We start from the raw sequence: 25,558 nt of genomic DNA, 5'->3' as shown, positions 1-25,558 counted from the left end.
CGTAGTGTAGTAGACCCAGGTGCTCGAAGTCCGTACACGTTTACAGTGTGTGTTTGCCGAGCTGAAACTCACACTAGCAATGATCACTTGCCAGAATCCTGCTCGTGGATGGAAGGTATCTTGTCCAAGTTTGTTTTGAGGCCAGGCTCGATTGAACCAGGCCATCTTTCGATCCGATCTGTTTCTCTGGAGTTCGCTCATTTTTCATATCAAAATTTGGTGTCGCAGAGGGTACTCTAAGTCCGTACTGATCAGAGGTGACTCGAAATACACACATATTTCTGCTAATTGCTAACTTGCAATCCCTCGGTTACGACGAAAGCACCGAAGGGATATGTTTGGCATGTGCCTCCACCGGTATTTCTTGCAAAAGCGTAGTTTGTTGCCGAAATGCAAGCTGTTTTTAGTCGGCTCAGAGAAGAAGCAGCTGCGCTGTGAAAACCGCGGGAAAACAGTGGTGGAGATGCCAGGAGTGTCAACCTTTCTGCAAGGATTGGTGGTTCTCTGTAAATTCTTCGCCTCTGGCCATTGTCAGCTCTAAGCTGGCTCTTGATGATTGAGTGAAGGTCTGTTTGACGCTGTGTCCGTTCGAAATCGGTCTTGGCAAAGTTGATTTTTGCATGAAATGTAACCCAATTTGTATTTCGTATGGACACTCGAAAACCCACTCCCGTGGTATGGGACTTCTGCTGATCGTAGATCCCTGAAAATTGGTACGCGAGGAGAACATACCACACTGTCCCCTCCATAAAATATTTGAGTCGAATACAATAACAGAACATGAAATTATGGGCGTACGAACTTAGGATACCATGTACGGACTTCGAGCACCTGGGTCTACTAGTGGCTACAGACTAGTACTCAGTGCTACTAGTAGTAGAGGACAGTACTCGTAGTGTTCTCGCACTTCTCGCTAGCCAAGTCAAACAGGAAATGTCAACTCTAGTGAAATGAGTCAGTGACAGCACATCCCCGTGCATTGTCAGTCACTACACAGTAGATCTACACTCCTTGATCCCAACGATTCTCGAGTGAGCGAGTTGTGCGCCGGGCTTCAACCGACTGCTCGTTGCCAGCCACACGACACGGTCGCGTACATACATGTAGATCTACTAATACGCGTGGCCATGCACTTGTCTGTAACTGCCCTCTTCAATCCGTAGAATGGGTCTACTGTTCCGAAAAGATTATTATTCTAGCTTGTTGCTGTGTTTTCCTCTCCTCTACTGATCATTTGCACGTTGGACTAACCAGTGACAGTAGTGGAAGTCGACAGTAACAAACATGGCAACACTAGTCTCGACTGGAACATGGCTGACGGATGCCGAGAAGGCCGAACTGCGTGCCACGGCTGAGGGTATCGTGGCTACAGGCAAGGGCTTGCTGGCTGCCGATGAAAGCACGGGCACGATGGGCAAGCGTTTCGCCAACATTGGCGTGGAGAACACGGAGGAGAACCGGCGCAAGTATCGCCAGCTTCTCTTCACCTGCAATCCGGTCATGGCCGAGTCGATCAGCGGTGCTATCCTGTTCCACGAGACCCTGTACCAGAAGAGCGATAGCGGTGTGCCGTTCGTCAAGATGCTCAACGACATGAAGATTATCCCCGGCATCAAAGTCGACAAGGGAGTCGTCCCGCTGGCTGGCACCAACGGAGAGACGACCACGCAGGGCATGGACGATCTAGGCAAGCGATGCAAGCAGTACTACGAGGACGGGGCCAGGTTTGCCAAGTGGCGGTAAGGACTGCATTGATCGGTATCCGTGGAATGTGGTGTAGGTGGTTAGTGCTTCTCATATTGGTGTTCATCATGTGGTTTGGCGGTGGGAGTTGAGTTTTGTCACTTTTGTGATTGCCTTTCGCTTGCTCTCCGTGTACCCCAGTCCCCTGCCCCTGCCTTGCGTAGTGCAGTGTTCTTTGTCCCACATGCACCATCAACCCTAAATCACCCTGTCTTTCTCTTGTCCGATGTCGAGTTTTGACACCGATGACAAGTATTAGTTACTTCGGCTACCCTGTATGCATTGTTGGAGATCGCTTCCGGGATGCGCTTCCGGAACTTCGGACAATCAGTTGCGGATGTGAATTGCCAACGGTCGGCAGCGCTGTGCATTTGTAAATGCGCTTCTTTCTTTCCGTAGAGAAGTCTTTGTCTTTGACGCCGCTGGTCTGCCTTCTCACTCTCAGCATGTTTTGGAGATTAGTCAGGAGTGGCTGTGGAGGAAGTGACTAAGTGGTGGTGGTGCCTGTGGCTGTGGTGGCGAAGGACTATAGACTATAGCCATAGGTGTAGGGAGAGTGGGCAACTGAAACCTGGTCCTGAATCATCTTGATCTCAAACGCCCAACTACGTAGATCTACATGACTGTGTGCATATGTAACGCCGGGATTGTGATGTATGTCCACGTTACCACAGTCTTATCATGTACATGAACAGCAATGTTTTCTTCTGAAGGTTTATTATGGGAAAGAAATAATTGAACTGACTAACTACGTGTAATCTAGGTTGAGCTGATTGAGCTGATCTGAGAGGAAAGAAAGGAAGAGAAGGGAAAAAATGAAGATCAGGAAGGAGTTTGAAATCTTTTATTCTCACGATGGCCTGTGGCCAATAAGAGAATGACTAACTTATAGTACCAGGGGCGTCAGAACCGGTGCGGCAAAATAATGTCATCTTGGGATTTCTGAAGCAATGGAATACGGGCTATTTGGGCCCAGTTCCCCTCAAATGTTCCCGGCGGGAGGACCCCCTGGGCCCTGGACCCTCCACCCATTCATGGCCGCGCCAATGTCGAATACTAGTACCTTCCGCCGCCCCTGAGTACTGGGACAGGATGGCGGTGAATAAATCAGAGGTTGAAGATGCTAACACGCTAGGGACCGGTTTCAATTCTGATAGACTGTAGACGGCGAAGAGAGAGAGCTGTGTTGGAGTCGACCAGCTGCTTGCAGGCAATGTCCGCGGTAAAACCCAAACAACCGAGGACATCTGCACCGAGAATGGAAGAGCACACGTCGGCCACAATGAAAATCGACGGAGGTCGAGTTCAAGCAGATGCTGTCCATATGTGCGCATGGAGCTGTTGTTTTCGGTGTGAAGACAAGGCACTGCAGGAAGAGGAAGGAGGACGAGAAGACAAGGACAAACAGACAGAAATAGGCAGACACGACGGAGGAATGATGCCGACCTCTGCACCGGGGTCGACGAGGACAGCGGAGCGGGTCCTGTCGAGCAAGTGGAGTAGGCGAACAGCATCAGATGATTAGCCAGCAGCAGCAGCAGTGGTCGCACCTACTGTCTGGCTTGGCTGTTTCTCTGGAAGGTGCAAGGTGAGGAACACTTCTTTGCATCCTTACCGAACGTTCGATGGTGCCAGCAGTGCTCGTGTCGCGAACGGCTGCGTGAGCGAGATGGGGAGCGAGTGCCCGAGCAGGAACGGTCCTGACGTAGAGGCGTCCCCTGGAGGGCTGGCAGTGAGTGTCCCGGGAGGAGGGAACTTCTACCGCCGCTACCGACTGTTCCGTCCGGTCTGCCAAGCGAGTTATGGCGCCAGACTGATCCGCTGTTGCCTTGTGCCATGGCAGACTCTGCCACACGGTCAACAAGCTGCGCTAATTCCTTGATTGCCATGTGGCCAAGATGAGTCGCACTTGGGATGGGAGGCTGGAGAGGAATAGTTCCCTGAGTGGAGCGGGGTCCAATTCTTTACCGTTGAGAAGAGTTTGCATTCTGCGTAGCAGATGGGTGGACGGTGGGCCCGTCACCCAGTTCCTCCTGACTGGGAAGAGCACGGACCCGAGCGTGCTCAGATTTCTGGGTGCATTTCGTGAGGGCGGTCTTTATCCTGTCATGCTAATGCTCGTCAGGAGGTTGAACCAACTGGTCTCTCATCTCAGCTGCGTATTCTGGTGCTAGTGAGGAGACTATGATGGGGAACTTAGTCTTCTGGGACGTTATGTGTCACGTTGCGAAGTACGCCTCTGCTTGAGCGAACCACACCTGAGGATCCCTGAGCCAATACGATGGAAGTTTATAATGCACCGGAGATAGGCTGAGCTGGAGCAGATGGGGCTGTGGCAGGATTGCCACCTGAAGCAGAGGATGGGGCGTCTGCGGATACTTGGTCCATGCCGCCAGACACGACTGTTGCGTGTTGAGGGTCGCGTCGAGCTGGATCAGGTCGGCGTCACCAGCCCACGTTACCACAATCACTTACACAGAACGGCACACTACACTTACAGCACAGTCTACCTTCATTGACTTGGTGACTTGGTGTTGGACCAACCACAGTCAGCTCCCCAGAATATAATTTACACTATCCTTCTCAGTCACGGTGGTGTCCTCCGCCATGTCTCTAAGACATGTAAAATTCCTGGATTTCAGCTGAAATCCCAGAATACACAGTGACGTAAATTTAGCCATCAAAGCATTTTGTCCTGGCCATAAATGCTGTCCACCGTCATTCAGTGATGTACTCCACCTGAAGGCCGTCACAAGAAAACATTCTAAGAAAGTAAACGAACCCATTCCAGTGATGACGTGTGTATATACTAGTACATGACATGATGTGCCCATGTGTCATGCTGCTGTCAAACTATGAACACTATGTACCCATGTGTCATGCTGCGGTAAAACTATGAACACTATGTACCCATGTAACTGTTACATGATGAGTGTGCACATTGTATCGTTCATGACGGCGATTCTTAGATTATGGTCTCCTCATCGACTTTCACCTATGGCTAACTTACATTGTTGTTTTTTTCATGCGACATTCTGTTGCGTTTTCCGCATTGCTTGCAGCTGTGTGCTGAAGATCGGTGAGCACACTCCGTCGCCACTGTCCATCCTGGAGAACGCCAACGTGCTGGCTCGCTACGCCAGCACATGCCAGCAAAACGGCCTTGTGCCGATTGTGGAGCCGGAGGTGCTGCCGGACGGTACCCACGACCTGGCGCGCTGCCAAGCAGTTAGCGAGAAGGTACGCGAGCAATTCATTGACCGTGGACCATTGACCATGACTCGCTTTGCCAGTATGCTGTTGGTGTTAGCACAGTGACGCTGCTGCCAGTATTATACTATGTACTTGAAGTACATGCATTATGCACGGTACTGGGTGAAATCCTGGCCTGTTCGTTCTTCCGTGCCCGCCAGTACTGTAGACTTAACGTTACGTTATACCCATGGGGGGGGGGGGAGACATAGCTCCAAGGTAGACCTACATGACATGACATGCCATGGTTATACTGGAACTGACCAGGTCCATCTCGTCCCCGGAATCAGTGGAATTTCTATGTGATCTACAGTACCGTAAAGTCGCGGATAAAAGCCGGGCTTATAAGCGTAATGTTATAAGCCGCTTTCTGCATCAGGCTTTAATGCAAACCAGGCTTGTATGCAAACCATGCTTATATGCACCGCTGATATGCGCGAAACGCGTACATCTATCACTGACTACCGGTATGGCGGCAGTTGTATTATGCACCGTACATAGCGCATGCACTCTTGACCTACCTGATCCGCGCTTGCATAGAAGCCAGGCTTCTACGTGCGACAGGCTTATAAGCATTTGACCCGTTTGATTTTCAGGCTTCTATCCGCGATGTGCTTGTACTGTATGCAAACCTGGCTTTTATCCGCGATGTGCTTGTACTGTATGCAAACCTGGCTTTTATCCGCAACTTTACAGTATGTACTGCTATTGTACTGCATTGCAGGTGCTGGCAGCGGTGTACAAGGCACTGAGCGACCATAACGTGTACCTTGAGGGAACACTGCTCAAACCCAACATGGTCACACCCGGTATGGACTGTCCGAAACGATCAGTAAGTCACATGAATGCCACTATGCCAGCATTCATGCTCATGGCCGGTATGTGCACGACGTAATGGGAAGTTTGTATTATCCACGCCCTTCAACTGCCGAGTGATAATGATTGAGCTTGTGCCGTAAACTCTACTTCTTCAAAGTACTCTTCAGGCAAGTTATTATTTTAGTACTTGAAGTACGAGTAATGTACTTCGAAATAAACCTTCCCTAATTTTGTTGTGCAGCGTTTTATTTTTTAATGTGATGTAAACCTGCATAATACCGGTATTATGTAGTCATGTAACTTGTTACTGCCATACTTTGAGTCAGTTCACAGCCATTCCCATGCCCGTGCTTGACAATTGTAAACTGAACATGGCGCAGAAGTTTCCCGTTTATACTCTATGGTGTATCCATCAAATTCCTTTGCTTTCTTTTCTGTGTGTATAGCAATACGTGCACGTCTGTGACTACTGTGTCTGGTATGTCTCTGTACGTATGTGTGTGTGTGTGTGTGTGTGTGTGTGTGTGTGCGTGCGTGTGTGTGTGCACATATGTGTGTGTGTGTGTGTGTGTGTGTGTCTGTGTGTGTGTCTGTGTGTGTGTCTGTGTGCGTGAACGCGTGTGCATGTGTTTGTAGGACTACACTCCTGAGGATATAGCGCGTGCCACAGTGACCGCGCTGCAACGCACCATGCCAGCAGCCGTTCCCGGCGTCACCTTCCTCTCTGGTGGACAATCGGAGGAGGAGGCATCGCGCAATCTCAACGCCATTAACCAATACCAAGGTCGGTATGTGTGTCACACAGCTGTTGATACATGACTGTACATGTACATGCAGTTGTAGAAAGGTGATGCCATACAGCAAGAGTCCATAACCCCAAGAGTGTGCAACTGCATAACCCCAAGAGTGTGCAACTGCATAACCCCAAGAGTGCGCAACTGGGGTCTGGCTGCTGTAGGCCCACTGCGCGACGGAATTCCAACATTACGTCATGCCGCTGAGGCATAGAGGCCAAAACTCCGCACTCTGCAGTGCTTGGAACCAGGGAGTAGTACAAGCGCAACGAACGTGTACATCATTTTTGACGTAATGTTGGAATTCCGCCGCGCGGATCCCCATGTACAGAGTTGCACACTCTTGGGGTTATGGACTCTTGCATACATTCATCTCAAATTTGTGCAGTTCGAAATGGATGTGGAGGCTTTTCTGAGATTGGGATGATACTGTTGACTTGTATGTGTATGGCATTTGAGCAATTGCAGTCAAAATTAGTGCATGCAATGAATGGTGTTGAATTGTTAGTCTGAGTTGCTCGTGGCTCAGAAAGCGAATTTTGCATGAAAGGTGGCAGATTTCTCAGTGTTTGCATGCCATTCAGGGTCAGGCATCTGGTGTTATAGCACTCTGCACTGTCATGCTCTACTGTCGTAATGGGTGAGGTATCTGGATGTGCTGTTATCCTAGCCCTGTGCGCTATCATGCTGTACCATCTGCGTGTGCACAGGAAAGAAGCCCTGGAAGCTAACATTCAGCTATGGCCGTGCCTTGCAGGCCAGCACCCTGGCTGCCTGGAAGGGACAGGACGCGCTGGTGGATGCCGGCCAGGAAGCCTTCCTGAAGCGTGCCTCCATCAACGGCAAGGCGGCCGCGGGCCAGTACATCACGGACAGCGCCTCGGCACAGGGCGCTGCTCAGACCAGCCTGCATGTAGCCAACCACATGTACTAACAAGGGTGGCGCTGAAGGACGATTTCAACGGACGACGATGTAAGATGGGCAGAACACACCCTGCCGGCTCAGTAGTACATGTAGTGATTTCATACCGCACTCTTGCCCTGGTAGCACTGGTAGCACCTGCCACTGGTCGTGCCTGCAGGCATTTGCATTGCCCCAATTCCGTGCTGACTTCTGAGCTACATTTTTTTGCCCAGTGTGCTTCCCAACAATTTCTGTGTTAGTACGCTTAGCCTTGTCCCTCCGGTACGGGTTGGAACCTGGTGGCCACTACCCTGCTTATGACACCATGCCTTCTCGCCATGCTGGTCTCTCTTGTCCTCTGTCACATGTCCTGAACACCTGATAGATATGATTTGTAGCTGGCATTACTCAATCTTTTTCTTTCCTACCGGCATTTGAAAACAGAAGTGATTTTGCTTTGACAAGGTTTGCCATATAATTCCACGGTTTAGAAGACTTGCGAGAGTGCGTTCCGCTTGTATAAAGCCAGTACCGTTCTGATGGAACTAGACTGCACGAGTGCCACCACCAGCTGAGCTAGTACCTTGCACAAGAACGCTGGGTCAACCCACAGAAGGTAGAGGCCTTGGGCAAATGATTAACACAAATAAATCCAACGCCCAGAGTTCACTGCAGCTTCAGAGCTAAACGCCGGCGCATAAGCTATCAGTACCGCTTCACAACTGGGTGTTTATTATTTAAAAAAATAAGATGATAACACAATGGAAGTACTTGTAAGAAGGGAGAACAGCCAGCCACCACCTGGGCTACTGCGTAACTTACTACAATATAACTAGAGATAACAACACCGAAGTGCGCAGAAGGGCATAAGCTAGAGAGGGAGATGAGATGATCTAAACCAGTAGTTGTACATGTACTCGGAGGGACATGACAAGAACAACATTAGCCTAGACAGCCTAGACGAAAGCACTATGAGGTGCCGTGAACAAGGATCTGGCTGGTTACGTGTACTGTATGATGACGATCAGCATTTAGCTCTTCTTCGGCAGAGAGTAGGGGTGACGGCGCTCACTGGCGAGGTAGGCAGCAACCTGTGGACGCTGACTGAAGCGTTGGTAGAAGGCGCTCAGGCGAGGGAACTCGGCCATGAAGTTGTCGGCCGGTGATTTGTCACCTTCCATGGCGACCTCTGCGAATGCCTTGTGCGCATCAAGGAAGTTGAAGATGGCAAAGTCCACCCAAGTGATACGGCCACCACTTGTGAAGTAGCCACGGTTGGCAGCCGGCTCACCGGCCGGGGCGTGTTGCTCGTAGTATGCAATCCATGTGCGTGCCTCCTTCAGGTACGTACGGCGCTTCTCTGCATCCAGGTCAGCTGCCCAGACGACGCGGCCCATCTTGGTTGTCTGATCCTCTGCAAGGCATGAATGCAGGACAACAGACCTCTCTCAGGCACGTGGCATGATCATGCTGGGACTTTCCCTAGCTGAGAGATCAGTGAGTGATAGACACGTATATGTACAATGTCATACAATGTCATGTAGCAGTACTCCATGTGTGCCAAGTAAGATCAGCACCCTTGCACACGTTCAGACGATTTCGATGGCATGCATGCGTCCGGTGGAGCTCGTCGTTACAGATACTAATATCACAAGCTAGACCTGTCAGCTATCACAACACATAACACCACAGTGCGCACCCACTAACTGTACCGTATTTCCCCGAATATAAGTCACACCTTTCTACACAAAAATTCAAGGGTAAAAATGGGGTGCGACTTACAATCGAGCGTGACTTACTAATGAAGTCAATATATCAAATCAATTTTGCTCAAACCTGAAAATGGGGGTGCGACTTATAATCGAGTGTGACTTATAATTGGGGAAATACGGTATATAATGACAGAACGCAGTTAATGGCAATACCAACAGAGCCTGCAACTGCCCTATGGCATTACTGACACAAGGCTTGTCGTATGGCACAGCGACAATCAGCTTTGGACACCCTTTGATTTCGGGATAGCATTTGGGGAATCCCTCAAATATATAATAAATTATTAACAATACACGTAATAAGGATCCAGAACTGCCATGCTGGCTATGTAGCTCCACAGGAGGTTGCACCATCACATGGCGTGTGAAGGCAAGCTACAAGTAGGTCGATTTACATGTTGTTGTTTTTTTAAAGGGGCACTCCGGGAATATTTTCGGTGGTGTGTTCTCTTCATGGGTGCCTTGTATGGCCCCCAAGGAATGGGGAATCGCGAAAACTAGACCCAAAAAGTCGATATATGAAGCCAGGGAGGGCCAAGTTTGTCTCCTCTTTTGATGGTTTTGATGACGTCACGTGTGATTAGTATTCAAATTCTCTGCATTTGAAGATCTTAGTTGTTTGAATTTTCTGGTGATGAAGAACGATGTTTGGTCGACATTCCCAAGCTTCACAACTGCGGACCTACTCTAAGGAACCTGAAGGACCCTCTGAGGTGCCCCTGGTAGAAGCGCAGCCTGATGAGGGCCAGGAGATTGGAGCGGACGACTTCACTGGTCCGCGTACGAGGATCCCGAAATTCTCTATATGTCGTGAGGCATATGGTCAGAACAGTTTTTTTAGACAAGCTGACACGAAGTCGGGGTGATGTGTAACGCACGTCAAAGGGCTGTCAATGCTAACAGCTGCAGCGCTCTCTCGACAGCGAAGGTAATCGACTGCCCTCTGCATCACCCCACATTTCTGGCAGGAACACCAATCGTTATTTCCTTGTCGACCAGTGAAGTCGTCCGCTCCAATTTCCTGGCCGTCATCAGGCTGCGCTTCTACCAGTGGCACCTCAGGAGGTCCTTCAGGTTCCTTAGAGTATGGTCGCAGTTGTGAAGCTTGGGAATGTTGACCAAACATCGTTCTTCATCACCAGAAAATTCAAACAACTAAGATCTTCAAATGCAGAGAATTTGAATACTAATCACACGTGACGTCATCAAAACCATCAAAAGAGGAGACAAACTTGGCCCTCCCTAGCTTCATATATCGACTTTTTGGGCCTAGTTTTCGCGATTCCCCATTCCTCGGGGGCCATATAAGGCCCCCATGAAGAGAACACACCACCGAAAATATTCCCGGAGTGCCCCTTTAAATAAGGCCAGTCACAGCCAAACAGGTTGCACACTAAATCAGTCGCCTAGATCCACCATTGCAGTGGTACTGCATTGTGTGTAGATAACCGGCTGTGCATGCTGATTACGTGATCACGCAGGCTTGCAAAATCAAAAAGAACAGAAGGCATACAGATAGCTAGCAGTACAGATGGTAGACTACACTGGTACACTAGGCAGTGCAGACTGCATGAAGCAGTGTCAAAACAAAACAAAGCAAACGGAAAGGAAAGACTTGAACTGTGGACTTACCAACACCAAGCGCCAGCACATCGCACCAGGAGTAGTCGTCGCAGTCGCAGTCATAGCCCGACGCACGGCTGAGGTGCCTCAGAATGGCTGCGCGCACAGGGGACAACAATGGAGTACACACAACGTCACAAGTCGTCTACTGTTGGACAAGCAGAGCTTGGGAATGAAGCAGCATTTCTTAGGTATTTTCAACGTAATTGCTGACTTACTTACACTAGTTTCAGGCACATTTTGACCCAGAAAAGGATCAGATCTCGACGAGGCAGGAGTGGTGTGTTCATGTTCATATGTGCATGGTTGGCAAAAACACTGCATTTCTCAGGAGAGAGACACTGGGAAGGGCAGTCTTCCCGACGACGACAATAGCAGCGTGTTGTTGGGGTGGCAGGGTGTCAGTTGATATGATAATATACGCTGACCGAGTTGCACACTCTCCGGCACTCAGTTTAAAATTGCCGTGCGAAAGCCACAGTTACTACCAGCTAGTAGAACTTACTGCACATATAAACCATACCAGATATGAGAAAGTGCTAGAAGAGATGTTCTACTATTTGCCGGTGTATGCTAGTTCTGTCTAATTGCTCAGGGTGCAATCAGCGCTTGCAAATCGGCTAACTTCAAGACGAATATCCTCAGGCATGCTCTTTTGACAAAGTTCCAGCCAGCGTCATTCTTATTAGTTTTGTCCAGCATACCCGTTCTTCCCTCGTGCCAGGCCAATCACTTTGTGGTGGGTGTGATCTACTCACCTCCCACCTCTTTAGGAGCTGCATCTGTACCTTGATCCATAGAGGGTGGTGGCGTTACTACGGATGCGGAAAACTCGGCGTGCAGCAGAGTCTCACACGAACTGTGAATTATTTAAAAACGGCCGGTCTTTGGCGCTAAGCGCTCACAGAATGCATACTGCATACTGTAGTCATGGTGTATGCAAGTGAGCCAAGCACACCAAGCAAGCGAGCCAAGCACACCAAGCACACCAAGCAAGTGAGCCAAGCACACCAAGCAAGCGAGCCAAGCACACCAAGCAAGTGAGCCAAGCACACCAAGCAAGTGAGCCAAGCACACCAAGCAAGTGAGCCAAGCACACCAAGCAAGCGAGCCAAGCACACCAAGCAAGTGAGCCAAGCACACCAAGCAAGCGAGCCAAGCACACCAAGCAAGTGAGCCAAGCACACCAAGCAAGTGAGCCAAGCACACCAAGCAAGTGAGCCAAGCACACCAAGCAAGTGAGCCAAGCACACCAAGCAAGCGAGCCAAGCACACCAAGCAAGTGAGCCAAGCACACCATGCAAGTGAGCCAAGCACACCAAGCAAGCGAGCCAAGCACACCAAGCAAGTGAGCCAAGCACACCAAGCAAGTGAGCCAAGCACACCAAGCACACCAAGCAAGTGAGCCAAGCACACCAAGCAAGTGAGCCAAGCACACCAAGCAAGTGAGCCAAGCACACCAAGCAAGTGAGCCAAGCACACCAAGCAAGCGAGCCAAGCACACCAAGCAAGTGAGCCAAGCACACCAAGCAAGCGAGCCAAGCACACCAAGCAAGTGAGCCAAGCACACCAAGCAAGTGAGCCAAGCACACCAAGCAAGTGAGCCAAGCACACCAAGCACACCAAGCAAGTGAGCCAAGCACACCAAGCACACCAAGCAAGTGAGCCAAGCACACCAAGCAAGTGAGCCAAGCACACCAAGCACACCAAGCACACCAAGCAAGTGAGCCAAGCACACCAAGCAAGTGAGCCAAGCACACCAAGCTCAAGATCTCCACACATACTTACCAGTCGATTGGGCAAGGCGAAGACCAGACGTAGTTTCAATAGCGGGCACTAAAGAAAAACAGAACCAGTGAAAGTAATGATCAATTGGCCAGAACAATCTAACTAAAAAAAGATAGCAACATTTGGTCTGTCTCTGATAATGACCCAAACAACCTGACCGGATCCGTGGGACTTGAAGAAGTTGCCACCACGGTATACTTCCATTGTCCGTGTTCATTTGATTTTGCCTGCATTTGACCTGACGATAAGGCTTGAAAGTATACTAGTGAAAACTTTCAAGATATTGTTGAAGAGCCTGATGTGTGTCCTTCTTCTTAGTACAATCTGAGTATTAGTCCGTAAACAGGGAAACTGTTGCGGTCTCGAATCGTTCGCAATTTTCGTGATGAGCATGACATCGCAAAAGTACTGTTCTCGCAGAACTCCATCCACACCGAGTGCAGGAACTGCTGGCATACCAAGGCACCATCATAACTGCGAACAAGCAGTTCTACCCAGAGGCATGGCTAACATACGACCGGCAGTTCCGGATGTCGGCGGCACTGACTCCTGGCAGGTCATGGGAATAAATCGACGCCAACCTCTGGCAGCTGTGTTTCACGGGCAAGGCCCGTGCAGTATGCTCGAGTTGTAATCTGACACACCCATCGTCAGGTGGGCCTAACAATTGCCCTTTTCGTCCCCGACGTGCCCCACTCACAGGATCAACCTCCTCAACTGAAGTCTGCCGTAACTTCAACTTTGGCCGCTGCCAGAACGCCTCATGCATCCGCCGACATGTGTGCCTCAAGTGTGGCTGCTTATCACACCCTCGCACTAAGTGTCGTAGCCAACAGTCGCCCAGGTCCACTACAGGGCGAGAGGCCTCCACATAGAGGCCTGTCACGTCACATGCCGGGCCCAAAGCCCACCACACCTGTACATATTCCCCATTTCTCGACACTACTTCGCATGCATCCTGACCGCGACCTGGTAAACCATTCATTGCATGGTCTTCAGCATGGTTTCAAGTTTCAACATTGGCTTCACTGGCCCTCGCAATGTATCTATAAGCTCTCCTAATCTCTCATCTTCCTATACACATGCTGCATTTGTTGCCGAATATCTGGCCGGTGCATGCTCCCGTGGTGAAACAGCAGACCTATTTGACCACCCGCCATTTGAATACATGCGCTGCTCTGGTGTGGGTGCGGTTCCAAAGAAGAACGGCAAACTGCGCCTTATTCACCACCTGTCCAGTCCTGTTGGCAATAGCGTCAACGACCATATCTCGCGGGAGGCATTTTCCCTACATCAGTACATTATGTGACAATTGATAGTGCCATCAACTTGATTATGCAATGTGATGATCCATTCTTGTCCAAGCTAGATGTTCGCAGTGCCTTCCGTATCATACCTGTTCGCCCTGAAGATTGGCCTCTGCTTGGCATCCTCTGGGATGGGCGCTACTATTATGATCGAGTCCTACCATTTGGGCTTCGTTCTAGCCCGGCACTGTTCGACAGCGTCTCATCAGCCGTGGAATGGATCATGCAGCACGAATTCTCCATTCATGATCTTATCCACTACCTGGACGATTTCCTCTGTGTGTCCAACCATGAAGCCGTTGCCCGCCGTCAGCTGGCTATTCTGCTTAGGGCGTTCACCTACCTCGGTATACCCCTTGCTCCTCAGAAAGTCCACGGACCCGCACGCACTCTGGACTTTCTCGGAGTTAGCCTGGATTGCGTTCGCAAGGAGGTCCGGCTTCCGGCGGATAAGATCACAGACCTCCAATTTCGACTAAGCAGTGCCCTCCAACACAGCCACATCACTCAGCACGACCTCGAGTCCCTTCTGGGCAAGCTAGCGTTTGCTTCTCGGGTCGTAGTGCCCGGCAGGACTTTCGCACGACCTCGAGTCCCTTCTGGGCAAGCTAGCGTTTGCTTCTCGGGTCGTAGTGCCCGGCAGGACTTTCACCAGGCGCCTCTGGAATATCTGCAAGAAATTCCAGAAACTGCACTACAGCATCAAGCTTTCGGCAGATGCCCGTGAAGACCTCATTTGGTGGCAACATCTCCTGGAGGAATGGAACGGGAAGTCGTTCTTCCTGAACCCTGGCTGGATACCATCCCCCGACATTGAACTGTTCACCGACGCTAGCGGATCAGTCGGCTGGGGTGCATACTACGGAGGTCGATGGATTCAAGGAATGTGGCAGCTGGATGAAGCTGACCAGGATATCATGTGGAAAGAACTCTATGCGGGTCCTGGTGTCCTGCCTGACATGGGGCAATGGCTGGGCAAAACTCAGAATCCTCCTGCATTGTGACAACGAAAGCTTAGTGTCTGCCATCAATGACGGGACCTGCCGAGCACCTCGGGTCATGACATTGATACGAGAATTGTTCTTTGTGTGTGCTCGTTGCAACTTCATGCTGTCTGCCCAACATATCGCTGGCTCTCATAACACCGTGGCTGATTGTCTTTCTCGTTACCAGATGCAGCGTTTACGGCTGGCCGACCCACAAGCGTGCACTCACCCGGACACAGCTCTGTTGCCGACCTTGTGACGTTTTACGCAGGACACGCTATAGCATCGAACACCCGCCGAACTTACCGGACAGGCGCACGCCGGTATTTGGATTATTGCAAGCAGTATGGTTTCAGCGCGCTCCCAGCAACGGACAGCATACTAAGCGGCTTTGCTGCGCATCTGACCCTAACAGTGCGTCCAGGGACTATTCGTGTGTACATCATGGCCGTACGAAACATGCACGTGGAAAGCGGGTTGCCAGACCCATGCGAAGATATTGTCCTACTCCCTAGAGTCATGAGAGGTATTGATAGGTGCCAACAAGAGTACATAACCCCCCAGAGTGTGCAACGCCTGATCCAGCTCTGCATAGGGTGTCATGCAGGTTCTCACACGCAACGGGAAAACTTCGTGGTAGTAAAATAGATATTTCGCAAACAACAAAAAGACAACTCTTTCTCTTCCTTTCGAAGAACCGAACTTGCCGAGCCTCATCGAAAAACAAACTCTGAAAAAGCCCTACACTAGTACGGGATTCAGCGCAGAGCAAAAAATAATTATGAGTCATTATACAATGCATGCAGTGTAGCCGTGAAAACTGGTGAATAAAGAATGCAGTAGGTTGGCAGCACGTGACCCGTCGTACCGCAGTACGCGACGGCGTCGCGGCTTAGAAATGAAAGGAAACACTGCGAGAAAAGACAAAACGAAAATACATGTCCCTTTGTCAAAACTTAGAAGAAACAAACAAAATGCGACCAAGAATCATTTTGAGAGTCAACGTCAATACCCTTGTGCAGTTGTGCAAATTCTTGTCTTGCACTGTGCAACGCAAGAAACAAACAACCTACGAAATAACTCGTGAACTAACTGTAGGCTAAATCACTACATGTACGCGAAATTGCGTTCCAAAATAAACTGAATTTCTGAGACATTTCATATTTCACATCCTGAGGGAAATATTGAATAAATAGTAAATACATCATAAAAAAACACATGGCCACGACGACCTTCCTAACATAGGGTCTTGGTCGAGCGGAATCGGATCTTTGCGTCATAATACCGTACACATCTGAGGGGAACCCGGGGAGTCGCGGGTACTCTCGGATCAAAAACAATGGTGCCCTGCCTCGAGACCGGCCTTGCGCTGGTGTGAAGTGTACGCATGACATCAGAAGATCCGATTCCGCTCGACCAAGACCCTACACAGAGCTGGATCGGCGTTGCACACTCTGGGGGGTTATGTACCCTTGGTGCCAAGGAACAACCACCACCAGCCGGTTGCCCATAACTATGCCTATATTGCGGCAGCTCACCGACGCCTGTGCAGCATCGTCTCACTATAACGAGTGGGACAAAGCCCTGTACTGCAGCGCAATGCTACTGGCGTTCTATGGATTCCTGCAGTGAGTACCTGAAGGCGGAGCGACGACACGTCAGCTTCTCGGAGGGTGCTATGCAACTGTTCTTGCCAACCTCTAAGACTGACCCAACGTCTAAAGGAGTAACAGTTGTCGTAGGACCAGCAAAACCCCCTCACTGCGCTATGAACGTGATTGTCGTTAGCTGGCGCTCTCGACATCGACCAACAAGCCACATTCTCCTCTGTATGTCCTGTCGTGTGGTAAACCCCTGGATCGGCAAACGGTGAATGCAACCGTCCGACAACTAACGGTGCAGCTCAAATTACCCCACACACAGGAGTACTCCAGTCACTCCTTCCGGATTGGTGCGGCAACAAGTGCTGCTTCTGCAAGTGTTCCAGACCACCTCATCCGTTGCATGGGCAGATGGAAGAGTGACTCCTACCTACGGTACATCAGAACACCATTGACACCCCGTGTGCAGTTGGCAGCCAGACCCTGTTCCATGCCATGATGGAATAGGCACGTGAGTTACTGATGACCTGTCACTTGATTGACTCTCTGTTGAAATCCTGAACTGGCTGCCTACAGTCTGAGATTAGCTGTACTTTGCACAATGTACAGTACACACAAATGCTGCTAGAATAATGATCACCTAAATCTTTGTCCTGCCTCTAGCTCGCATGGTGTGATATGGGTGCTGGCTGTTTGGACGCAACTCTTAGCGGCAATGGTTTAACTCGTTCAATCACTCCGTGCTCTATGTTGAGCCAACACACGCGCTCGATGTTGAGCCACCATACGCGCTCTATGTTGAGCCACTCACTCTCTCGCGCTCTATGTTGAGCCACTCACTCTCTCGCGCTCTATGTTGAGCCACTCACTCTCTCGTGCTCTATGTTGAGCCACTTTCTCTCTCTCTCTCGTGCTCTATGTTGAGCCACATTGCCTCACTCGCAGCCAGCATCCGCTCACTCCAAACTCCGTGCCCTGTGTGTTGGTGTACTTCATAGCGGTGTAGCATCTGCATGTGCATGTGGGATGTGGGCTAAGTGTGAAATCGCAAAAGTAAGTCAGCAAGAAACGTAGAACTACAGTGAATAAAACCTAACAAAATGGACTCTAATGGCAAACATTTCCAGGTGCAAACTGGTCTGTGCACGCAAATTGCTACTAAAACCGGCGCAAACATTCCCAGTTTACTGTATCTGATTCATTGCAGAGTAGAATTAACCAACAATGATTCATATGACTACGAAGGGAATCAACTGTGCATGAATTACTGTGCACACGAAACAGAGCGAAACAATTCGGCAGTTATGCACTCCGACACACATGATGCACGAAGCACATAAAAAGACAACCTTATCTCCAAGCACATAAAAAGACAACCTTATCTCCAAGCACATAAAAGACAACCATATCTCCAGTACATCTCCGCTTTTTCGAAAGTCTTTTAAATTAGAATGCACTTCATAAGCGTTCAGACTGACATGAACATAAAGCGGTAAATAACAGGCTGAAAGCATGAATGCCACTCGCACTGCCCAGGTTACGCACCATGGAGTAGATACCGTGTAGAGTGTCGCGAGACTTCCCCACCATCACTTCGCTTTCGCGATCGTGTTTGGGAGGCAGGGTTCTGTCTGTGGGTCATCCGGCATGCACCTTGTACACACATTACACGTTGCACGGTCAATCTGCAGTGAGTTTACGTCCGAGCGGATGTGAGCTCCACACAACAACATGCTAAGTGTGACCTCAGTGCACCAGGCACGCCTAGACGTCGTGGCTAATGGCATTTGGGGAGGACGGTTCGAAAGCACCTACATTGATGTGCGGGTGTTCAACCCCCATGCGTCTTCGAACCGCTCCAACTCACTTGCTGCTACTTATGTTCGTCATGAGAAGGCTAAGTGCCGTGCTTACGAGCAGCGCCTGGGGGAGGTGGAGCACTCCAGCTTTGTCCCAGCCATCTTCTCTACCACCGGAGGCATGGGAAAGCATGGTGCCTCGCTATACAAACGTATCGCCTCTCTCCTCACCGCCAAGACTGGGGAGCCATACAGCATCACCCTATCCTCCATCCGCTGCCAGATTGGTTTTGCACAGCGCTGATGTGCCTGCGTGGTGCACGCAAGGCTTTCTTACCAGCAATGGCTTCAGACTCGGCAGTGCTAGTTGTTGCTGAAGCAAGAATCTCAGCTTCAGACTTACTCACAAGTCACCTGGTCACCGTGCCTGCAGGCTACAACTTTCACACCTAACCAAGGTTCAACTCGAGTGACAGGAACGCGCCCAAACAGGCTGTAAGTTGTACCCTGCAGGGGCACGGTGACCAGGTGACTTGTGCACACATGAGCACGTGACCGCTTATTCAACTATGTTCGACTGGGACACGGGCCGAACGCTACATCGCAGCCTTTTCGAACCAAAACCAGTCCACTCAGCGTCCAAGAGAAGACTACAACATATGGGCCAATCGCGGTCATCCGTGCTTTTATAAGAACCAAATGGCGCTTTTAGTGACATTTTACATACAAACCCCCATCTACTGTAAGACATGTATATATAACGAGGAAGCAAATCTAACGTTTTAACGGATGACATTTCTTCGTTATAATAAGATCCGTTGCGGCCGTACTGCTTCATATATGCTGTGTGTGGATATGGCAGAATACTGCAAGATCGTTAACATATCTTCTCGTTAACCTATGAATTTTGGACAATCGTTAAATTTGCAACTCGTTAGAATAACATGTCTTACAGTAGTAGGGCGCAGTCACCCAGTTTCGGTGGAAGTGCGCGAGCTCAATTGGGAATAAAGGAGGAACGGAGCATATCAGCTTCCTCGGACCAAGACCATTCGACCCAGCACCCCGAAGACAACTGATGAAAATTCGATTTGTTTTTTGCCCGTTTCGGGAACTCTTTTTTGGCCTTCTCCCCCTTACCAAGAGTGCATAAACAAGAGTACGCAACTGTGGTCATGGGTCAGTGCGCGGTGCGCTGCCTTCATTACGTAACTTGCCTTCATCACGCTCTGAAAGCATGCATTCAAACTCACAATTTCTCGTACGAGCCCATCCGTTTTTGCTCGATTCGTTCCAGTACCTACGCGATCTCTAAATTCTGGCGCGTGAACTCCAGTTCCGTACGAAAGTTCATTTCAAACCAGAGGGAATGTGCGGTGTTTGATTTTCCGCAGTGCGCGGACTGCAGCTGAATGGTGTAGTGAAGGCAGCGCGCCGCGCATCTGGCCCATAGAAAAGAGACCACAGTTGCATACTCTTGTTTAGGCCACACGTTTTTATTTCTATGTTTCTCGTCACCCGCGCGCATACGATTCAGGAGTCTGGAAGAAAAAAAGAAAAGAAACTGTGCTGCACTGACTGTGCATGTGGTGACCAGCACACTCATGCACATGTACATAATGTGGCCTGGCCTGCGCGACACATGATCTGTCCCCGGGGAAAATTGCGGGAAAAAATCGCAAAAAACGCGGGGGAAAACGCGGCATAATATGGCATAATTTGCGGTAAATATGCGGTGAATAATATTGATGTGCGGCAATTTTCAGTGAGTATGTAGTGAAATCAATCAGTTACAAGTCTCTGGTGTAAGCACTCGTCATATTTGAGTAAAAAGCCGCCACGATGAGACGTTGCTGACCGAACAGTGCACTGTGTGTACGTGTTGTGCAACAAAAAGTTCAAAAAACGCGGGGAAAATCGCGGAAAACGTGGTCTTTTAAAAAATTGCAAAAAACGCGGAAAAAAACGCGGCCGCGGAATCACAATTTTCCCCGGGGACAGCATGATGCAAGGACGGCATTTTTTGTGCGCAATCTAGCTGCACATGCACAGATTGTGACAGAAGCTCCTACCACATACTAGTTGCTAACTATGGATGCTATTTTGCATGGTGTATTGGTGGATTTTAGTGTGAACAAAGGTCTAATAAACCTTTTATTTTTCGGTCATTTTTTATTTTTACCACCGCATACGTTTTTAGATTTTCAGGTGACGAGAAACATAGAAATAAAAACGTGTGGCGTTATGGACTCTTGCTCTTACATGTATTAAAATGTATTATTTACCTTGTCCAAATGTGTAAAGCCCAGACTTCAAGCCTTGTTCCTTGGCCGCAGGCCAGGTTTCCCGGGTGTAATGCGTCTCCGTATAACTGATTCCACCATCCTCCATGAGCAGGCGAATGTGTTCACCGCGGCCCCGACCAGCGAAATAGTGGAAGGTCACATTACCAATGCTCTCTAGAGGTAGACATCCAGGTTTGCCTGTAGCAATGTGGCGAACTGATTGCACCATGTGAGGGTTCGTGGTGTGAAAGTATGCGGCGACACCCAGGAGGCCAACAAACAGTACCGGAAGAAGATCCATCGTAACCGTTATTGATTATTTTCAATTACCTACAAACAATACATTCATACACCGGCTGAAGTAAGTAACTAATAACTTTATACCAAGAGTAGATAAACAAGAGTGTGCAACTCCGGATCTCTCCTGCACAATCTGCAGATACCCCGCGCCCACGGCGGAATTTTTTGTTTACGTCACCTTTTTTCAGAGAAACGCGGCTTTGCCGCAGAGCAGTGTGAGAGCACGTGCTGGGCACCGACCTTGTAGTGTAAAGCCCCGCCAAGTGCACGAGGGAAAACTCTCCAAAAGGCTCGCAGCGCGTGCGTCGTCGAAAAGATTACGTCAACAAAAAATTCCGCCGTGGGCCAATCCATCCGGAGTTGCACACTCTTGTTTATCTACTCTTGTTTATACTCATTAATTTATAGTTAGTTTTTGACTTTTTATTTTGTAGAAGTACGAAATCTGAATTATTTGGTCATCATGGAAGCTCCTCGATCTCGAAACCAGCAGCTAGCTGCACCGGCGCGGCGCTTATGCACGGAATCGGATCGGGGAATTCCCGGAAGCGCGCTAGCGCTCCGTATATATGCGTATGTGGCCATGCACAATGCACATGCACACACGACACGTGACGTGCAGCATGCTAGTTAGCGCTATAATTATAGCGCGCGGGTGCGCTAGGCCATGGCCATGGGGCCATGCCGGCCGGCCATATGGGCGTACTCGTACCCGTGCGATTTTTGTTGTTTGAAAGCAGAATATTAAATTTTTTGCTTTTTGTTGTGATCTGACGTCATCACGTGACGTGCACCAGCGATTTTTCAAAAACTTTTTCGCGCGCGATCGAGCATGCATGCAGTCTCGCGCAGCTCGGAGCCTCGGATCCCGCCGCGCCGCGCCTACAAAAAAGTATGATCTCGTCTCGTGCTTTAGCGCGCGCTTGTTGATGATCTACGACAGCGCTAGCTAGCTAGCTGTGAAGTGTGAGTGAGAGATTGCTACCGTAGTTGGCAACACGGCCGCGACGACATGTCGAGCGTGCAGCTGCATGTCACACAGCTACAGATCAGAGTCAGTCATTTGTCTCTCAATCAGCAGCATGATTGTAACTTTTTGTTGTGAGTCTTTTCTACAACTCAGTACAAGTGAAAATGGCTCAAGCCTGACCGACAGCCATTCTTGTAGGTCAAGGAGGAAGCTTACAACCAGTGGATAACTGTTGTTGTAAGCTGTCTTTTTGTTGTGAGTCCTGCGTCAGTTCTTGAAAATGTTCGGAGTTCTTTCCCATTGAGAGTACCGTACCAGTACAAGACACTATCCATTGAAAAAGATTATTGCATGCTGGTGTTCATCGAGGACAATGGTTTTGGATCAACGTTATCCAGCTGCACTTCGGCGCAATGAAAGTATCTTGGGGCAGGAACCGCCTCCGGAGCAGCTTATAGCCGTCCCTATTTCAGAAACGGAGTCTGAGCCCGAGGAAGCGCAGCCAACCACGCAGCGAGGACGCTGCCGCAGACGCCAGCAAATTCTCAGCAGAAAAGCCAGGCCTGAGTCGTTTATCGATTCTCGCTCGGAGAAAGCGAAACGAAGCTATCGCTTTGCTCGTCGGGTTGCCAACTCCCGGGAAGTCGCAGCACTGCATCCCATTGATGAGGAACTCTCAGTGGAAGACATTTGCCCTGCCTACAATGGGCTATTTGGAGAATTATTTGCAAATGCTAAATCGACTGCCAAATGGCATTCATTCACCGCCATGCCAGAGGCAGATCAGCTAAAAGTATTATCCGTTGCCCACAGCGGACCACACAAGGTGGCTCCTGGAATTGATTCTCGAGCACGCTTCCGGAAGACGAGTCGCAAGTTCCGTGACGCGCTGCGTCACAATCGTCGATTCGCAATGCCGCTTGTGTCCGACATCGAGGACCTGGTGCGTTTTGCACTCACCTCTGATAGCGTGCTTGTGCTGAAGCTGGAGTCCAGCTTCCACCGCCTCATGGCGTATGGTGTTGTGGAGTATTTGGGCGGCGAGTGGACAGCGTCTGATGTGAATGGTGAACGGGTCATCATGGTTACTTGCAGGCGTGACCTTTGTCTCCCCGAGAAATGTCTTGCTGACGTATGAGATTTTGGGAAGAACTTGATTAATAAAGAAAGGCCAGACTAAAGGTACTTTAAACGTCTTCTCTTTTTTTAGACGTGTTTTTTATAGCACTACTGGCCACTGTTTCCGGGCTGCTCTACTAATATCATAGATCAGCCTGGCCTGTGATCACGGGTATTGTATTTTGTGAAGATGTAGAATAAGTTGTATGTCTGCATGTCGTGTCTGAGTTCTTATTTCTCTTATCCTGTGTGCCTTACAGTTGTTCTTTCGTCAGTTGTGCTTGCTGTGTGGATCCTTGTCTTGTCTTATCCTGCTACATCGATCCAAATGTCATGTTTTCTTTGTTCCATCAGTATCCATAATAATATTCACACCGTATGTCGTTTGTAGTTATTTTCAAAATCTTTTAGTTCTGTAGGATTTCGTTCGAGTAGGTAGTTCTGCCCTGGGAAAAGGAGGTTGAACAGAATGGTTAAAAAAAATGTGGTATTTATCAGCTCAAGTATGTTGTCTTGCATTATCTGTAGGTTATCTGCCTGTTGTTTTTTTGCCTGCTATTAGCAGATGCACTTCCTGTTATTTTTTTGTCTCGTTATCATACTGTCGCTCTGTTTTCCTACTGTTCGGTACTATTTTCAAAGCAAGAAACAAGAAATTAACCTGTCTCTCTGTGTAGCAACATTCAGACGTAGACAGTTCTGAAGAAATGTACAATCATGTACTTCGAAGTAACCCTGGGTCGAGGTTGCTGCCGAACTGCGAACTGTACTACAGTACGAGTCCTCGTACCATTGCATGCCACAGTGGGTACGCTGGAAATAAAATCACCACAAACTGACTATGGGGAAAAATCGGTGAAACCATTTGAAATCAGATTTCAAATAATTAAAGGGGAAGTTAAGGCAAAAATTAAAATTTCACCAGTTGTAGTCTTTGGGGTGCTGGGTCGAATGGTCGTGGTCCGAGGAAGCTGAGACGCTCCCTTCCTACTTGAATCCCAATCGAACTCGCGCACTTCCACCGAAACTGGGTGACTGCGCCCTACTAGATGGGGATTTGTATGCAAAATGTCACTAAAAGCGCCATTTCGTTCTTATAAAAGCACGGATGACCGCGATTGGCCCATACTAGGTATGTTGTAGTCTTTTGGACGCTGAGTCGACTGGTTTTGGTCCGAAAAGGCTGCGATGCAGCGTTCCTCCTTTATTCCCAATCGAACATGGTTGAACAAGCGGTCACGTGCTCCTGGGTGCCCAAATCACCTGATCACCACGCCAGCAGGCGACAACTTTCACACCAAGGTTCAACTCGAGTGACAGGACTGCACCCAAAAAAGGTCAAACAAGCTAGTAAGTTGTACCCTGCAGGCACAGTGACCAGGTGACTGGCGTACGCAGGAGCACGTGACCGCTTCTTCAACCATGTTCGATTGGGAATAAAGGAGGAACGCTGCATCGCAGCCTTTTCGGACCAAAACCAGTCGACTCAGCGTCCAAAAGACTACAACATATGGGCCAATCGCGGTCATCCATGCTTTTATAAGAACGAAATGGCGCTTTTAGTGACATTTTGCATACAAATCCCCATCTAGTAGGGCGCAGTCACCCAGTTTCGGTGGAAGTGCGCGAGTTCGATTGGGATTCAAGTAGGAAGGGAGCGTCTCAGCTTCCTCGGACCACGACCATTCGACTCAGCAGCCCGAAGACTACAACTGGTGAAATTTTGATTTTTGCTTTAACTTCCCCTTAAGGCCGCAACCACACTACGTAAAAATCACAGTACAAATTTTCATGCATATCTCAGTACAAGTCGGAACGCAAACACACTACACTTTTCGGTCTGCATAGATGACGTTTTCACGCGACCAGCAGGTGACGTTGTCGTACCAAAGCGTGTGCCATGCGCTGGAAAAGACCGGGAAATTCAAAAACAATGCTGATGCTGATGCTATGTACGACGACCAGGTACAAAAACAAAGTTGTACACAGGAGATGGAGCGCGAAAACGACGAAAACGACAAACGTGGCTTTCTACAGGGGTGCGCCAGTTGCTGAAAACCTACAAAGCGCATTTTGCATTTCGCACGCGTCGGCATGACGATTTCTACTGTAATGTCGTTTGTACGTGATTTTGTACCTAGTGTGGTTGCAGCCTAAGTTACATGTAATTCTAACGGGGGGGGGGGGGGGGGCGGGGGTGCCCAAAGTCAACGCTACGTATTCTGTTCAGTCATCGGTTTCACATAACTCAGTAACCATGGTAACAGGCAAACTGTATAAAGATGAGCACAACTTTTGCAGCATGTCCCTCGGATCGCGGACTCGACTATATTTGTACGCAGATGGTGAGCCTTTTGAATAATAGTTACATGTATGATGAAGAAAGCAAAAGAACAAAATGTTACGAGTTATGACAAACTGTCCACCAACGTAACCAGATCTTATACAGTCATTCTGCACAGGCATTCTTTGTTGCCGTGATGCGTAGCTCGTGCC

The 25,558-nt window shown here is 49.3% G+C and overlaps 2 protein-coding genes and 1 long non-coding RNA gene across 3 annotated transcripts; 1 reads left to right on the top strand and 2 right to left on the bottom strand.

Moving 5' to 3' along the window:
* Nucleotides 1-1,145: 1,145 nt before the first annotated feature.
* LOC135804961 (fructose-bisphosphate aldolase C-like) lies at nucleotides 1,146-7,995 on the top strand. Its single transcript, XM_065318945.1, has 5 exons — nucleotides 1,146-1,739; nucleotides 4,806-4,983; nucleotides 5,720-5,827; nucleotides 6,451-6,598; nucleotides 7,319-7,995. Exons 1-5 carry the CDS (start codon nucleotides 1,285-1,287, stop codon nucleotides 7,540-7,542), a joined length of 1,113 nt encoding a protein of 370 aa, XP_065175017.1. The 5' UTR covers nucleotides 1,146-1,284; the 3' UTR covers nucleotides 7,543-7,995.
* Nucleotides 7,996-8,129: 134 nt separating this feature from the next.
* LOC135804962 (glutathione S-transferase P-like) lies at nucleotides 8,130-21,059 on the bottom strand. The gene is made up of 4 exons (XM_065318946.1): nucleotides 20,674-21,059; nucleotides 12,696-12,743; nucleotides 10,917-11,003; nucleotides 8,130-8,926 (listed from the first exon to the last, which is right to left on the bottom strand). The coding sequence occupies exons 1-4, from the start codon at nucleotides 20,972-20,974 to the stop codon at nucleotides 8,544-8,546; spliced, it is 819 nt and encodes a 272-aa protein (XP_065175018.1). The 5' UTR covers nucleotides 20,975-21,059; the 3' UTR covers nucleotides 8,130-8,543.
* A 2,480-nt stretch (nucleotides 21,060-23,539) lies between these two features.
* Nucleotides 23,540-23,801, bottom strand: LOC135804960 (uncharacterized). Its single transcript, XR_010551100.1, has 2 exons — nucleotides 23,724-23,801; nucleotides 23,540-23,663 (listed from the first exon to the last, which is right to left on the bottom strand). It is a non-coding gene; the product is annotated as an uncharacterized LOC135804960 (long non-coding RNA).
* Nucleotides 23,802-25,558: the final 1,757 nt, after the last annotated feature.

This window comes from Sycon ciliatum, chromosome 1 (assembly GCF_964019385.1).
Source record: "Sycon ciliatum chromosome 1, ocSycCili1.1, whole genome shotgun sequence".
Classification (NCBI taxonomy): Eukaryota; Metazoa; Porifera; class Calcarea; order Leucosolenida; family Sycettidae; genus Sycon; species Sycon ciliatum.
Note: the sequence above shows the minus strand (reverse complement) of the source record. Positions and strands in the feature narration are given on the sequence as shown.